At 32.2% G+C, this 17,094-nt stretch overlaps 1 protein-coding gene across 4 annotated transcripts in view; it reads right to left on the reverse strand.

Annotated features, from left to right (window-relative positions):
* ELP4 (elongator acetyltransferase complex subunit 4) overlaps positions 1–17,094 on the reverse strand; it is a 223,181-nt gene that overhangs the window by 128,962 nt on the left and 77,125 nt on the right. For all 4 annotated transcript variants that reach the window (XM_070473222.1, XM_070473221.1, XM_070473223.1 and 1 more), the window contains exons 8-9: positions 3,188–3,296; positions 165–271 (exon numbers count right to left, since the gene is read on the reverse strand). In XM_070473222.1, coding sequence (XP_070329323.1) covers positions 165–271; positions 3,188–3,296 — 216 coding nt within the window. The remainder of the gene's footprint in view (positions 1–164; positions 272–3,187; positions 3,297–17,094) is intronic.

Raw genomic sequence — 17,094 nt, forward strand, 5'->3', positions numbered from 1 at the left:
AAAAGACAAAAAAGAATAGTCTAACATAAATTATTCTGTTACAGCCAAAGGACTTAAAAATGTTTAGCATGAAATATCACCTATGAACTGCATTAAAGTAAAAAAAGAGAGACAGACACTTTTACCTCAAGACTGTGAACTCAAACATAAAAATTCTCTCTTACCTCAATGGTGAACAGCTTCTTTTTTAATTTAAAAGCTAAGTCTTTGACATCTGATATATCATAAATCAAGTTATTAAGTCGAGGAATCTGCCGTATATGAATAAGACCTTGTGGAAAGGAAATGAAAAGAAAAAAATTCAAACACGCTGTCATTGGATGCATTAAATTCAAGAGTCTTACAGCAGAATTCTGTAAATTTACACACAAGCATCCTCCCCCTTTTAAAACTGGAGCTTACTACCAGGAGCAATGAAGCAAATGGTGTGATTATACTCAAGTAATCAGGCAGAATAAGATAAACAGAAATCCTTGTGCGAGGAAAACTAATTGCACTTTGGTAGAGAAGTACAGATGTAAAGAGGGATCTTAGTACTTGTCAAAACTACAGCTGGCTTGTCTGTGATTTTCTCTTGTATTTACAGTAAGCAAATATGGCTATCACCTTGCATGCTGCCCACGGCACCACTGAGTGATCTTTATTTTATTAAATGCACCAGTAAGCAGCCAGCAAAACAAGGCTTATGGGTTACTGATCATCAGTGAAGCACTAATGAAAAGTATTTCATTTTATTCACCTTATTAATGACTTGAACAAACCACTGAAGAAAACTACATTTCAGAGCACACTCTAGGATCAAACATTAACCCCCACGCCATCCCAAGACACTCATTTCTGTGGCATGTCAGACCTTCATGGAGCTGTTATAAGCTTTGTAACAGTGCTAGGTAAACCGTGAGCTTTGGCCTCTTGTCAGTAGAAACACTTGCTAATTTTTTCTGACAAGGGCACTGGATGGTTTTTGTGCAGCTTAATGCAGTTTCTGACTAAACTCAGGGTCATTTGCCACAGATGAAGACATGGAAGATTCTTCAATGCATCTCTCTGCCTGACTCAGCCCACATTTAAAAATCACCATTCCAAAGACATTGATCCCTCAACATGGGGAAGAAGGCAAAGCCAGATTTGAACAAATTAGATAAATCTTATTTATGTAACTGCTTCTCAAGTACAATATATATAGTTTTGTGTGTGTGTGTATTTGGATGCTTAATAATGTATTGTTGTTAGTTTAAAAAGGTCAACCTCCATTAGAAACGGCTTCTTCAAAAATATCACTAAAATATCTGACAATTTTTTAAACTTAAGAAAATGCAAAAGGTGTTATTAAGAAGATAGCTTTTACATACAAATTAAAAATATCCCACATGGAGTTTTTTAGTAAAATATATTAGAAATAATCACACCATACATTGGCACATCTCGATTTTAACCTTGTTAAGTGTTTGTTTAGCTAACTATTAAATCAGGAGGCTTTACAGAATGAATCAGTGATTCTCAGGTCCTTCTTATTAATAGAAACTTTACTGATCATCAGAACTACCCACTAATCTGTGGGAAAAAAAATAATCAGTCCAGAGAGTACAGTACAAAAAAATTAAAGCTTTTCAATCCTTGAAATATTTCAATCAAAATAATATTTTTTGAATATAAAATATCATTTTATATTATACTAAACTTATAAAATCTTAGTACTTATAAAAGATATTCAGTTATAACTTATAAAGGTAATGTTTAACTTGAGTTGTTTTAAAAGAAAATGTAAACAATAAAGTATTTTATCCAGTTATAAGATACTTAAGTCCTGGAGCTATAAAGTGCAGCATGGTGACTATACAATACCATATCATATATTTAAAAGTTGCCAAAAGAGTAAATCTTAAAATTCTCACTAATAGAGAAAAAAAGGTGTAACTAGTGTGGTAATGGATGTAACTAAAATTATTGTGGTAATTTCTTAGTATATACATAACACTATGCTCTATATCTAAAACTAATACAATATTATACATCAATTACAGCTTAATATAAATTTTAGAAAAAGCAAGGGAAATAGTTAAATCTGAACAGTTCTCTTTCTATCAAAGTAAACAGTAACATAGTAAATGAATGATACAGAGGGTTAATCTGGGCTGATACCACACGCGCTCTTATGCAATGATTATGAGGTAAATTATTTTACATACTTTGGGTTCATAGTTTATATTTTCTAGCCTTTTAAAAAATACTTGACTATTAGTATGTGCTATTTCATTATTTTTTAAAAAGTTTTATGTCAACTCTTCAAAGCACTGGTGGTTATAAGTATCTTAGAATTTTTTATTTGATAGACTCTAGAAATTGCCACAGTCCTATGATCACAATCTTACACGATCTTGTAGCAGGCTTCAAATAAGGTATTCAGTCTTTAGACTAAGATGTCCGTGGAAGTTAGCAGTTCCACAATAATAATAGAAATAATTAGTATTTACTCAGAAAAAGAAAACAGGTAAAAATCTGTTATTAACCACACTCTATATTCAGTTTAGAGCTAAGATAAGAATAATTACTAAACTTATCCTATTTCAACAGTTCTATATAGAAACTTTTATTTTAAAAAAATCCCCAAATTAACCAAATGGCTAAAACACTATTAATATCTTCAAAAAATAAAAGTAAAAAGCCTGGTTAATTGACCAGTGTTTATGCTAGGGTAGTAATACTTTAAAATTTGCTCATAACTCCAGCAACAAAATGAACAAAGTCCAAATATAATAAAAGATGTTCACTTTCTGAAAATGTGACTGACTGGGACTTTTTAACTATATTACCATATGAATTTTATATATCATACAGTTAAGCTTTGTAAAGTATAAACCACTATACATAGCTGTTATTATAATTAATATAATATTTATTTCTAATATTAATAAGTGTGACTGATTTCACAGCAACTTTAGGTACAAAATGTACCTCTGACTGAGCCATGCCTTAGTACCTGGGTTTGACACTTTTCAAATAGTTACCATGGTTCATAGAGTTAATGTAGCTTGGTGACAAACTGCCATAAAAAACTGGCCAGGAAGGAAAAACATTTAACAGATTTATTATAAAATAAAATTCATGTTACATGACAGTAGATATTTGTCCAGATTCTTTCAGGCAACAAGAACAGGCCCCTTTCACTCTTAATGGTGTTGCTTACCATGATAATCCTTATATAATGGGTTGGTTTCTTTCTCAGAACCAATAAATGATTCCAGACCAACTACTGTATCTGACAAGTTTGTAACACGAGCAATAACTGCTTTATTCTGTAAAACAAAGAAACAAAACACTCATGTTATATTTAAAATATACCATCTAGGCAATGTCCTTATGCCATCTCAACGACAAATTGTAGAGAACACATACTATCAACACAGAGAAATAACTTAAAAGTTAAAGCTAACAAGGGCAGCAAACTGGATGAAAAATAAGCCCTTGATTGAAAATTCCAGCCCATGAAGGTATGCTATTCTAATTTGAAGAGTGAGGGGGAGTACCTTAGTTTTTGTAGAAAAGGTCAAGTACTTTTTCTCTTGTCTTAAAGAGGCAAAGCTACCTTTATTTTCACATACTATTATTTTTCAAATTACCCATTGTCCATTGAGAAATCTGATAAACACTAGGATTCAGAAGCAGTATACAGTAAATAGAATATGGAAGACAAGATCCCACAATCATCTGTCAGCTGGGACCAGGTCCCAGCCCTATAACAGCTGAGGTCCTCTGTTACCATGAAACATGGAAGGGTCTGCAGCATGACCAGCTCTGGAGTCTTCCATTCTTTCTTTCCAGATGCTGCTATTTGGCTCTGGGGCAACAATAAAGGCAAAGAAAAGGTGCTAGACGACCAGCACTAGACTAGTAGCCTCCCTATTTCTTCCCAACACAATCAGACCTGAACCAAAAGAACTGCTCAACAATACATTATAAAATATAGTGTACATAATGTACATTATGTACACAGTGTATACAATGTAATATAAAAATACATCACATTTTAAATATCAATATGTCTAAAATACCCAGAATTTCAAGGCTATAACAAATATAACAACTAAAAATACAACCATTTAATACTCTTCAGGTTTGCTTGAATCATTTTATTTTATATAATTCAGTCTGCCTTATAACCCTTGATAGGGTGATAGGTTAGTAAATTATTTTAAAGGTTAGAAAAAAACATTTTTAGAAAAATGTTTCATCTGGAGATCTAGATACGTTGAAAAAAATTGTTGCTTATAAAATTTTGATAACTTTGAAACTCCTATTTTATACACTGGTAATGTCTACCATTTTAAAATTAATCTTTTGAAGAAGGATGGGAAATGTAAAACAGTTGAGACAACTTACAGTCTGATACTATATCCCTGTAGAAGAAAAGTCCAAATATAATCATATGTTCACTTTCTAAAATGTGATTGACAATTGAGCTTATGGGTATTCCCTTGTTTCTTAAGTCCTCTTAACAAAGACTACGTAAGAATGAAAAATAAAAGAGGGCTGGTCAATGTTGCCTGGTTTGAAATACATAGCAATCTGTCACTAAATATTATGCTAAAGTGACTAGTTAACTCACATCTAGGGCAGTACTTTGAAATTCCTCTGTAGGTAGAAATGTATATTATAAAAAGAATATTACAGCCTTTGAATTAGAACTCTTAAAAGGAAGCAGCAAAAATAATTATCCTTAATTGTCTTTAATACTTTCAATCACAGGGGCACCAAGTATAGAAAAACAAACATCATTTGGAAATGCTTATTTTTTTTCAAGGCAATTTTTCATTCAATGGTGAGAAAATAATCCAGATTGATCCCTTACTTTCAGTTCTATGCCACAGGGGATGGTCCTACTCCAGGAATAACAGGGGTTTCAGAGGCCATAAACACGCTCCTCTCAATATTTCTTTAGCCAAAGACCATTATATCAAACTCATCCAGGTTGGGTTTCAGCCAGTTATTCTTCACCCAAACAAAAATGTCTGCCAGACATTCCAACAGCTGGGAGACAGTTCACAATGAGTCAACTTGAAAATGATTCATTGTGCTGAGTACTGAACAATGTTGGGGTGGGGGTGGGGTAAGGCTGAGTTGGTTGTAGAGGGTGAGAACAAGTGGGAGAAGAATAACCATGTGGTTCTCCCATTAAGAAGGATCTTAGATAACAACCAGCAGACTCTTATCATTTCATTTTTAGGATAAACTCAACTGGGAAGAGTACTCCTGTCATGGACCCTCAGATGAACAAGCACTTATAAAGGCTACTGACAATATTTCTTAATCAAAAAGGTCAGATTTCCTTTTATCTATACTAGAAGACTAAGCCTTTGTATCTAAATAGCTGAAGCTAAAATGATAAAAGTCAATTTCTGTTGGAATTCAACTATTAGGATTTCAGTGATAGAAACTGGGGCTTTCTTAATGATATGAATAATAGAAATTGTAAGGTTTAAGGATGGATTTAGCCTTCCATTCTAGTAGGATATAAGCAAGGTCCTGCATATTTAAATGGTCAACTTGACATTTGTTATTTCAAAGAGGATTTCTTTCCTTACTTTAACCTTAAAACTTACTAAATAAACTACTTCTACTGTAACATTTGTCTACATTGTAAGTCTTTTTAAGAAAATCTGTGGGGGATTAAAACAATCAATTGTCTACTTTGCAGAGGAAAACTAATGAATTAATATAAAATATAAAGATAGCCTAGATTTTAAAATCTCAGAAACTCATTCATATATTTCATTTATTATGCTTCTAAGTTCCATAGATTTACATCAGTTATAAACTACAAATTAAATTCTATCTTAAAAGCTTCTATGAAGTATCAGAACAAGAATAAACTTTTTAATATTACCATAAAATAAGTTACATTTAACAGTGACTTTACTGCTTTCTGCACAGCAATTTTGGAAAACAGTTTATGTAATATGGCAAACGAGATTAATTGTGAAAGTTCTATGGAATTTGAAAAATGTCCATAAAATAAAAAGCACAAGAAATTACATGAAAATAACATCTAAGTTTCTGAATGAGATAAAACTTTATCTTAATTATAAACTCATTTCAGTCTTCCAGTTATTTGGAAGAGCATAAAAGATATTTGAGCGTATAAATGTACTTACTTTTCAAAAGTTCAAATAGTGTTGAAGTTACTTCTTTACCTCCAAGGTTCACAGGGAGTGTGGTATATTGATGTAATCATATCTTAAAACTACTCTTGTCAAAAGGTCTTTCAAATCATAACATGAATACTAAATGGTCTTTTAGATAAAGGTAGGTAAATTTATTTAAAAGAATCTAAAATCAACTGCTTTTAAAAACCCTTAAAAGCATAATAATAACAATTCACTCTAGGAAGAACACACTATGGATAATAAATTGCCTTATTATAACCCGAAACATTCAGACAGCTTTAGCATAATGATTTTAGCAGAGATCTTGAAACTAGAACTTCTATATTCTCCTATTAAAAGATTCTAAGTGTTTTTATGTTACTAGCTAAGATGTGAAGCCTTTTTGGTACAGTATATGTATATATTTAGAAATGGAGAAGTAAAGGTATTTGTGCATCCCTTACTTAGACATAAATTGTGAATAATTTTTGTATTAATTTTGAAGTTAACACAATATAGTTGCCAGTAAGGAACATCTGAAGAAGGATATTTGGAACTCAGAAGTATGAGTAAATTAATTGCTACACTGCATGCATGGCATAATGATATCACCCACATATATACAATGATACTGCCACCCCTCCTACTTGCCCATCTGGATGAGAAAATCTAGGATGACTCAAAAATCTTTCTTACACTAGACAAATCTCCCCTTCAGTCCTGGGTGAAAGTTGTCAGCTCTGGATAGTAGCCAAGACATGACTAGGAGGGAAGCCAGAAGAGAAGAGAGCCAGGGTCCAGGAGTTTTAAGAGTTTGCTGGCAATCTCAAATAGCATTGTGTTAAGTTACAAAAAAGGTTCTTAAAAACTTTCTGTTGCAATGTAATTTCTTAATTACTGAAATCTAAATTATGTCAAATGATGTTGCAGATAAAAAAGGCACACCAGAATGCCCAGTTGACTACCTTCTTACTCCAATTTTAATTTCACAGAAAAACTTTACAGAGTTTTTGTTTTGATTGTTTCTTGTTTGGTTTTATAGAATGTTTCCTATTTGCTTGTATAGAATGGGAACCTCTTTTTATTAGGAATCGCCAAATCCATTAAATGGATTTTAAATAAAGGAAGGTTAGTTTAACGCTCTTTTAATTCAAAGCTCATAAAGTCAAAATCATGAACTTTGTTTTGTTAAGAAATAAAAATTCAACTACTGCCATCAAAAGCTCCCTTCATTTTCTAATAAAAATAGCTGAGATACTTATTCAGAGTAACCAAGTAACAGTCAGACTATATCAAACCCAAAGTGTTTCCCTCCTTACTGGGACCTAATTACCTCAGCAACATAAAAGAGATAGTTTGCACCAATACAAAATATACTTCCAGGAAAGATTTTAACAAGAAAGTTAAAAAGTAATTAACTAATCACTTAATTATCAAGAAGCCTGAAAGGAATAAATCAACTGCCATAAAGCATTTATGCAATGCCTCAAATTAGAATAAGTTCTTGGGTTACTCAAATGAGAAAGAGAGAAAACACACTATATGAAGGACAGAGCTCCATTCAAGTATGGCACACATCAGATTTGGGACTCCAACAGCACAAAAGCACTATTAAGTTAATACTGAAGCTAAAATAGAAATATTTATGCTACTTTATGATTGACCCTACCAGGCGACATGATGTGTGTGTCTATTGTGGGGAGGGAATCACTACAAGAAAAGCAAGTATTTTACTTAACTGCTCAAGTTATAATAACATATCCTGAAAAACAATATTAGAAACACAAACATGCTACAACTCATAACATTTTCGTGGTCATGTAATTAAAAAAAAACAAACAAGCTTGAATGAAAGGATAAACCTAGGGATATTTAACGAGGTATTTGTTTTCCCATGCTTATTAAGTTCTCCATTCAACTGAAATCAAACTTATGAAATAATAAAATTAAAACAGTTATACAGTTTGTAGCTTTTTACATGCCTTCCCTCACCTTCCCCAGACTTGCCACTTACTTCTATGGATTAGATTATTATTTGATAAAAAAAAATTGACAGTGGGGAAATAGCTGTATTCATAATTATTTTGGGTTTAAGAAAGAATATAATTTTATTAAAAAGTATGATAATACATAGTAATATTAATCTCTTAGTGAGGGTATTAAATTAAGCTTTTACAGATTTAATATTGAACTTTACTCAAAGTCACACAGTTAATTTTAAAATATGGAGGGGCTTTTGTAAATTAAAACATTCTAACTGCAACATTTTCTTGGTACTACTGTATACCAATATTCATGTAGGGAAATCATAAAACAAACATATTTTGGCTCCTTTTTCTAATGCTTAAAACATATCCACAAAGTAGCTAACCTCAAGGGCAAAAGAAACTGCTGAGTATGATGCCAAATTTTACTAAGATTAAGCAATGGAGTCATATTTTGGATATTTTCTATGTGATCAAATACTAATATTCTAAATTTTGATGTGAAATTGCTGGCTTAAAACTGAAGCATTTTTAACATAACACATGATATTATTTTCAGAAATATTATTTCCATGTACATTGGTCTCAAATAAATACTACATGCTTTTGCAGAACATTTGTTTACATCAGTTTTATTTTTTAGTATGCTATTATGAAACATTAAAAAAAGTATGCATTCTGAAAACCCTTATAAATGGACTGAACAAAATACTGTAATGAATAGGCTGAACAGTTAATGGCACAATATTCAAAATTAATTTTAGTTTTAATAAACTATATATCATCTAGCTTCATATTATAGAAATTATTCAGATGGAAATTTGCTTGTATTGTTAAATCCTTTATGAGTAACTTCCTAAGTCAGAAGTTTTTTGCTCACTACTTTACACGTGAAACCCTTAAAATGCAATTCGCGGATGTCCAAAGGCTCACACCCTGCCTGGAAAAACAATTGCTGATATCCAAATATCAAACAGAGCCTCCAGCTGATGTGTGGGATGCAGTAGTAGGTTAAAGATACTAAAGTTTAAAATCAGCTTAGAATAATCCCATATTGAGTATAAAATTATAGCCTGTCATCAGGAACAGACTGACAGAGCCAGGTCCAGATGGGAGACTGGCTGGGAAAAAAGCTGAGGCAGGTGGGAAAGTGATGGGAACCTGACGGAAGACAGGACTACTCCCTCTGCTGGTAAGGTTCTCACCTGCTTGGATTTGTAACTAATGACTAGCTTTCCTTTAATTATTTAAGATAAAACCAATAAATTATGAAAGGTGTGTCTTTTTTTTAGTTGGCTGTTTTGTACTTGTACATTTTCAAACTCATGGTATCCTATTTTTTTCACCAGATTAATTTCTCAGAGATGTAAGAATCCAATGTTTCACTAGGAGGTCCAATTATTTACCTTATAATTTAATTGCAATATAAGGATAAACAAATACAGCACTGCTTTTATAGTCCATCTTTAAAAATTAAAAATGCACTTGATTTATGTTTATTGACATATAAACCTTCTGGGAGGAAAAAAAAATTCTTGGGCTACAGACTTCACAATCTCTTTCTCAGGCACTGCATAATGCCCTGTAATGAAATAATATAGAAATGAACCATATAAATCAACTATACAGGGAACAAGGAAACAGCATGTCACAGCAAAACAGCATACATGTACAGCGCCAAACCTATCTGATAATCTAATGATCTGAGTTTACAGATACTATGTACTAATATGTTAAGAAATTAAGAACTAATGTTTACACAAACATTTTGTTAAATTTTACAGAAAAATTATTCAATGTTTGATTTTCAATGTAAGTTAATAGCTGCAGCAAAAACATTTAGTAAAAACCTGTTCTAAGATTTTGGCCTACAACCAGAAGCTCCCAGAACAGGAGGGATCAGCTTTTTCACCCACTGTTCTCATCTGAATCCTGGCTTAAAAGCTATTCCAGCTCCCAGCTTTCCAGAAGGCTCCATCCCAGGAATCCCTGCCTGCCATTTGGTTTGCTGATTTTAATCTCTCAGGACTTTCTTACAGTGGCTCTACTATGCTGAACTGGCACTTGCTTCTAGAAGTGAGTTATTATTAAACCTGTAGGTCAATTGTGGCACTAACAACTCTTTGGAAGCTTTCAGCCACAGTGTACAATTTGCTAGTCTAATTAAATATTAATTCTAAGTGTTACATTTTGTGGCTAAGAGCTTTTATTTTCCATCATCAACCTGGAAGAGAGAGAGGTTACAAGGCTAATTTAATCTCTCCCCCTGTCCTCCCCAACATTAAAGATTAACTACATAGGGTGCGAAAACATTATTAAAGAAGCAGGAAATCTTTATATAGTAATAATAATGCAATTAACAGCAAAGGGCTAAAATATAATGTTTAGGATATAATATATGACCTGGTACTTAAACAGCTTTAAATTATAATTTGTTACAAGCATGTTTTGTCTCAATATTAAGAAATAAGTATCACCCTTCTTTTGAAGACAGTAATCTTTCTTTAAGGGAAGGTATGCATGCAAGTATTTAAGTAGGAATATTTCAAGACTTGCATTTTCTCACAGGTATTTTTCAGAAAGCTTGTAACACTAAAGATAAAAACCTTAGTAATTCTATTTGTAAAATAAATACAAAATTAAATAAAGTTGTACTTCTTTCTGTATACAAAAAAAAGTGATGTAGTAGAGTAAGAGTCTATAATAAAAATAATGTTAGGGATCCTTCCCTTTTTTCCCTTCCACCATGTTCAAGGAGACAAAATGCAGAGTCCCTTTCCGATTCTGCGCCCAGAACAGTTGTGTCCACGCCTGGACACTGGGCATTATAAAGACTATGCAGTCCAGCAGCCAAAGATTCCATATGCCTGAACAGATGACTCAATCTCCATACTGTGATGAGATATTTCACTATTTCTATCATTGATATATTTGAAAATTTTGACTCTAAATAGTACTTTAATGACCATCACCACCATAAAGTACTATGGTATGAATTGTTATATGAACCAAAACTTCATAAAGTAATTTCAGGCAAAGCAAAAAAGTCTTTAAAACCAAAATTATTTTTCATTATATGCCTTATTGAATATGCTTTGGTTAATTATAATAAGAGGCTTCTAAATGACTGTTTTTTTTCTTTTGAAGATACATATGAATCTTACTAGAATTTTAAGTATGCTGTCCTTATTTAATATGCATATTAATATTAAGACCAAATGGCAGATATACTGCTCCTAATCCTCTATATAGACAGAAACTAATAAGCAATTTGGAGTTTATCTATGTAAAAACTTTCAAACATTCTTGATCAAGAAAGTAAATTACATGTGCATGTATAATGCATACAAGCTAAGATTTGATTTAAAAATTAATCAGATACTACATTGTACAATATAAAATATGAGCTATAAAAATCTGTAAACCCAAGTGTATATATAGGAGTACTTGAAACACAGTTCTGTTATTTGTTATTGTACAAAAAATAACAGACTCTGCTTACAACCCAACCAAACTTGTATGAAGGTACTAAATTTTCAAAGACTGGACATACATGGTATAAAATTAAAATGAATTTAACATGATTCATTTCATTTAAAAAATTATTTCTATTTAAACTTTTAAAATATTAATTTCTTACAAACTATATCAGACCAGTTGAGAAGGTCTAGAAAAATAAAGGCAGATTCTTAGTTGAGAGTATGAAAATCTGTTACCCAGAAAACCTGACTTTATCCTTTAGTAACTGATAGTCATGATCAAGAGATTAAATCTGTAATTTTCATCCTTAAATATTCTTAATAAACTGCATCTAAAAAAGACCATTTCAAATAATAATTCTCCTTAATAAAGTACATTTAAAAAGACCATTAAAAATAGATTAAATTATATGGCAGAAGGTGTTGTTATGCCTTTCTATAATGATGCTCATAGCAACAATTACATAAAAATATTTTCCAAAATTTTATATTTTTAAACTCACAAGAGTCTGTTATTCCCTTACCATACAATTATTCTTAGTTTGCTTTAAGAATAAAAGATTTCACACTGAGGGAAATTCACAAGGTCACTGGGGTCCACATTTCATAATCCCATATTAACAGTTAGTTCGAAAGTTGTCCATTGCTTGACTTAGAGTTTAGTTGCTAAAATACTCAGCATGAACACAAAAGTTTATGGATGTGAAAATGTCTGTTCTGAATTTCTCTACACTGCAACATACTGTATGATTCACTTCAGTGGGTTCAAAGTTTTAATATATTGATATTTGAAAATATATCAATTAAAATAACATACTAAATAAAACTCCACTCAATTTTCAAGAGATATATAACAAGGGCCTTTTCTTTCTGCTTTTCTTCAGAAAAAGAATTTTCCTTGGTTTAAGCAAAATAGTGTCAGTGATAGTTTTCTGCAGTGACTTAGCTGGGGGTGGGGTAAGGGGAGGGAAATCCACAGATCAAATTGTTGGAAAATAATGGCTATATGATAGAAACTGAATAGGCTATTACTGACCAAGTGCCAATGATGACCAATAAAAATATATTGCAGGCCAGCTTCAAACCTGAAATCTGCTCTGAATAAATGAAAGTTTAAGTAGTTTACCAACTAATGTTCAATAGCAAATACATTAAATACTTGCAATACTAAGAATTATGATAGAATGAGAAAATCTTATTTCATATTTTATCTCAGTAATGTCAAGGAAGTTTTCATTCCTGCATTATCATAGTTAAGGAGAAATTTATTGGGTTGTTTATATTTAACAATTCCTTGGAAGTGTAGATTGTGACAGCTTGAATAGATTAGCAGTGATGAAAAGTAAATTTTCTTTTTGAAAGGAAAGCTGTGAGAAAGGTATAGAAAAATAACCTCTCCTATTTTAATTACAACTGTAAGTACTTTGATATTTATTTCCTGACAGTTTCAGGTAAAAGTAATTTCAATCAATAAAAAATACAACTCAAGAACAACCTGTCACAGATTGTGAAAATAAAATGCATAAGCTAGGGGAAATTTATTTTCTTTTCACATCATCAGTATAGTCAAAATAAGGCATGAACCTAAGTATCTATCTCCAAAAAGGATAAATGTTATTGGTCACCATTTTTCTTAAGCAGAACTTTCACTGGGAAATAAAAATAATATTAATTTAAAAGGCACAAAATATTTGTATAATTTGGAAATGGACAACAAATTTCGCTACTAGTAAGCCAGCTCTCACATTACAGTTTCATATCTTGCTAGATACGGAAATCAAACAGTATTCTACAGCTTCAAAATTATAATTGTTTAAAAAAAAAACCTCATTAAAAAATTTCGAAAGGTGTACAAACATTCGTGTTTCTAACAGTAAATGGAAAAAAAAAACACAGCAGAATGTTTAATGTAGCTGAAATGTAACAACCTTTAATGTGGAAATTTATACTTAAGCTTTTCAAAGATGAAATAATATTCTCTTACTTAAGATAATAGGAGGGAAGAGTTTCAAGGTAGGGTTTTAATCACTTCGCTTAGATGTAACCTTTCCTCTTTCTTTCTCAATCCACGACAACCTTCACTCGACAACAGAGTTTTGAACAGTTGAGTTGTGAGAATGTGAGCAGCTGCTGTTATTATAACTAAAGGTCTGTCTACTGCTTGAGTCTGAGAGACCACATGTTCGGCTGTCCTCTCATCTTGCCATCCTCACCAATTAACTATTAACATGGAGGGCTGTACACATGCTCTTGGGGGCTCTTTAACAGGCTTCTTGGCGAGTGGAGCAGCTACACAGCAGGGATCTGGGAACCGAGTAACGCTGGAATACAGGGGAGCCGTCCGTAGCTTTACTCCTTCTAACGACACTTTACTCCACAGTTCAGTGTAACAAAGTCTGTATTTAACTTGGCCATTTTCACATACATTTTTAATAAAGTGTCTTTGGGTAGATAATAAAACGATATTCTAGCAAGACACAATATGAGTAGTAACACTACTTCACAGGGAAAACTGTTTAGGACTATACATGTATATATATTTTAAGTCAATCATACTTTATTTGATGAATAATTTTAGTGTTTTCAGCTAACAGATATTTAGAATTCATTTTTATGCATTTGTTTTAATGTATGCTTGCTATTTCCTGTGCTGTGATGAAAATACTCTTTAACCCAAAGGAAATAGGTCAAAGTTGTGAGGCGGAAAACAAAGTAGTTCAAATACAATTCTTTTTCACTCTACTTGCAAAAGTCTTATCATAACAAGTTAAAATCAGTTTTGAATCTATGTCATTATTTTCCCTATTTTAACTTTTCCCCCTCTTTGTAATTTCCTTAACTATGTGTTCCTTCTCTACAATGAAATTAAACATGGGAAGCATGCCAAAAGTACAATAAAGGGTAACTAATCATTACTGTACAAGTCTGACAGAATGCTAATAACTAAAGTAAGAACACTGATTGGCTGTTTTTCCAGTCTATGAGGAGTAGATATTTAATATATTTTTAATCTAGTGTTACTTAACATAACATATTCAAATAAAGGTCACAATTCTGTTACCTATAGGTGTTTAATTATATGACAGTATTTCCAAGGATATCAAACTACATTTCTATTTCTTGCAAAAATCCACTTTACTATCAAATACCAAGCTCAAGCATCCAAAATACATACATATATGAATTGTCTGCTCCATCCATCCTATCTTTCACATTGAAAAAATTTCAGGAGGATGGGACCTTGCTTGTTTTATTCACTACTATATCCCCATGGATGCCTAGAATAGTACCTGCAATAAATATTTGTTGATTGAATAAGCTAAATTATTCAATCACCATTTAAAGTTTGACTTAGAGTCTTCAGGGGTGACACTGGTCATAATTGAGAGGAAGCTACTGTATGATGTTAAAAAGTCATGTTACAACAAGGGGATGTTACTAAGACTTCAGTGGCCGTCAGACGCCAGCCATGCTTCCTAACCTGTCTCGCCTGTGAGAAGATCTTGTCTGTGTCATTCATGAAAAGGGGCAGAAAGCTGAAGATGTCTGTTGCTTTGATGCACTTACATACCTTAGTTTTCGTACCCCTGATCTCTGTTCAAATTCTCAGTTTTGGAGGTCTGTTTAAGTAATAATAGTGAAGGTGACAATTGGTAACATGTAATGAGTGCCTTCCATGTGCCAGCACCGGGTCAGTCCATGTTTTTGCTAATGTTCTGAATTTTTACAAAAGAAGAAGCTGAGGCTGAGAAAGTTAGACTTGACTAAACCATATAACTAACAGGGTCTATCTCCCTCCACGGCCCAGGTCCTTTCTATCACTGAATGCTACTTTGTGCACAGTTCGCTTCTTAATTTTGGCCCTATTTAGTACTTCATTGAACAAGCAGAATAGCATGGTAGTTGAGTATGGTCATTGAAGGGGGAACTGCTTAGATCTAAATCTTGCCATTCCACTAGTTGTATGATCTTGGGCAAGTCACTATAATTTTCGGTCCCTTGTTTCTTATTTGTAAAATGGAAATAATGACAGCACCAACAATATAGGACTAAATGATAATGATAGTAATATAAGGATTAAATAAGTTAATATTTGAAAAGATCTCAGAACTGCAACTGGCCTGTAGAAATCACTGTGTAAGTTTTTAAAAAACAAACTCAGTTTCTTGATTCTGTATATGCATATGTCTTTGATTAGCTTTGTAAGCACTTTCTATTGGCCTAAACATTGTGATTTTCCTTGCCAGTCTTTAAGAGTTAGTTTTATCCACTATTTATTACATATCATGGCTGGTTTTAGCAAACTGTTAAGTTTTACATTTTCTCCTATGTATTTCGATAAAAAAACAAAACCAAAACATGGTCAGGTGTCATGCTCAAAGAATAATTTTTTTTTAATAACGCTAGTGATATTAGGACTACAAGACTACTATATGATATCTAGGCAAAACTGTTCAGGGAAGAGACTGGTGTATTTATCACCAAAGTCTGACCATATGTCTTCCTATTTCTACTTCAAAATAGTCTCTTAACTAGTATTTAAAAATGTATAAATTACATCTTTTTCAGTAATGTAAGAATTTAAACACATCTATAAAATACCAAAATTCAAACACTGGTTAATGTTCAGACATCCAGTTCACCTTATCATCTCAACCATTGTTTAATCAGTGGTGAATACTGGATGATCTAAGGTCTTCTTATAATATTACTCCTCTTCCCTTAGACAGAGGCTAGAGAAATCACTGTCACAAATATTCACAATAGGTTTGGAAACTCTTCTCGAAATACCAAGGATGATCACTACCAAAAATGGCTTTAAAAATTTTTTTTCTTTCTCTTCTTTATTGCATAGGCACCTTTGGAATAAATTTTAAAATCACATATATTCATCTATTTATTTCCTAATTGCTTTGGTTCTTAAATTTAAGTCTTTGATTCATTCTGAATTATTTTTTGTGTATAATGTGAGGTAAGGATCCAAGTTCATTCTTTTGCCTGTAGCTAGCAAGTGGTCCAATGCCATTTGTTGAAAGGCTGTTCTCTTTCTATTGAATGGTCTTGGTGCTGTTGTTGAAAACTGGTTGAGCATAGATGCCTGGGTCTATTTCTAAACTCTCAATTCTATTCTGTTGGTTTATATGTTTATTCTTATTCAAGTACTAGACTCTTTATAGACCTCCAAATTTCAACTGTATGACCTCCAAATTTCAACTGTATCTGTTATATTTCTGTTAATTTAACTAAATGTAAAGTTCTCATGGACCCATGGAGTGTCACCAAGTATATAGTCCTTGTTTTTTTGACTTGCTTGAATATGTCATTTAAGTTCAGATATCAGTTGGAAAACAGGGATAATGCTTAACATATCCAAGGACAGGAGCCTAGCTCAGGTGAACCCTTATTTTCCTATAATATGATTCTAGAATCTGATTTTCTGGGTTCAAATTATGGTTTTTCAAGTATTTAACTTTGATCTAATTTCTT

This window comes from Odocoileus virginianus, chromosome 10, assembly GCF_023699985.2.
Source record: "Odocoileus virginianus isolate 20LAN1187 ecotype Illinois chromosome 10, Ovbor_1.2, whole genome shotgun sequence".
Taxonomy (NCBI): Eukaryota; Metazoa; Chordata; class Mammalia; order Artiodactyla; family Cervidae; genus Odocoileus; species Odocoileus virginianus.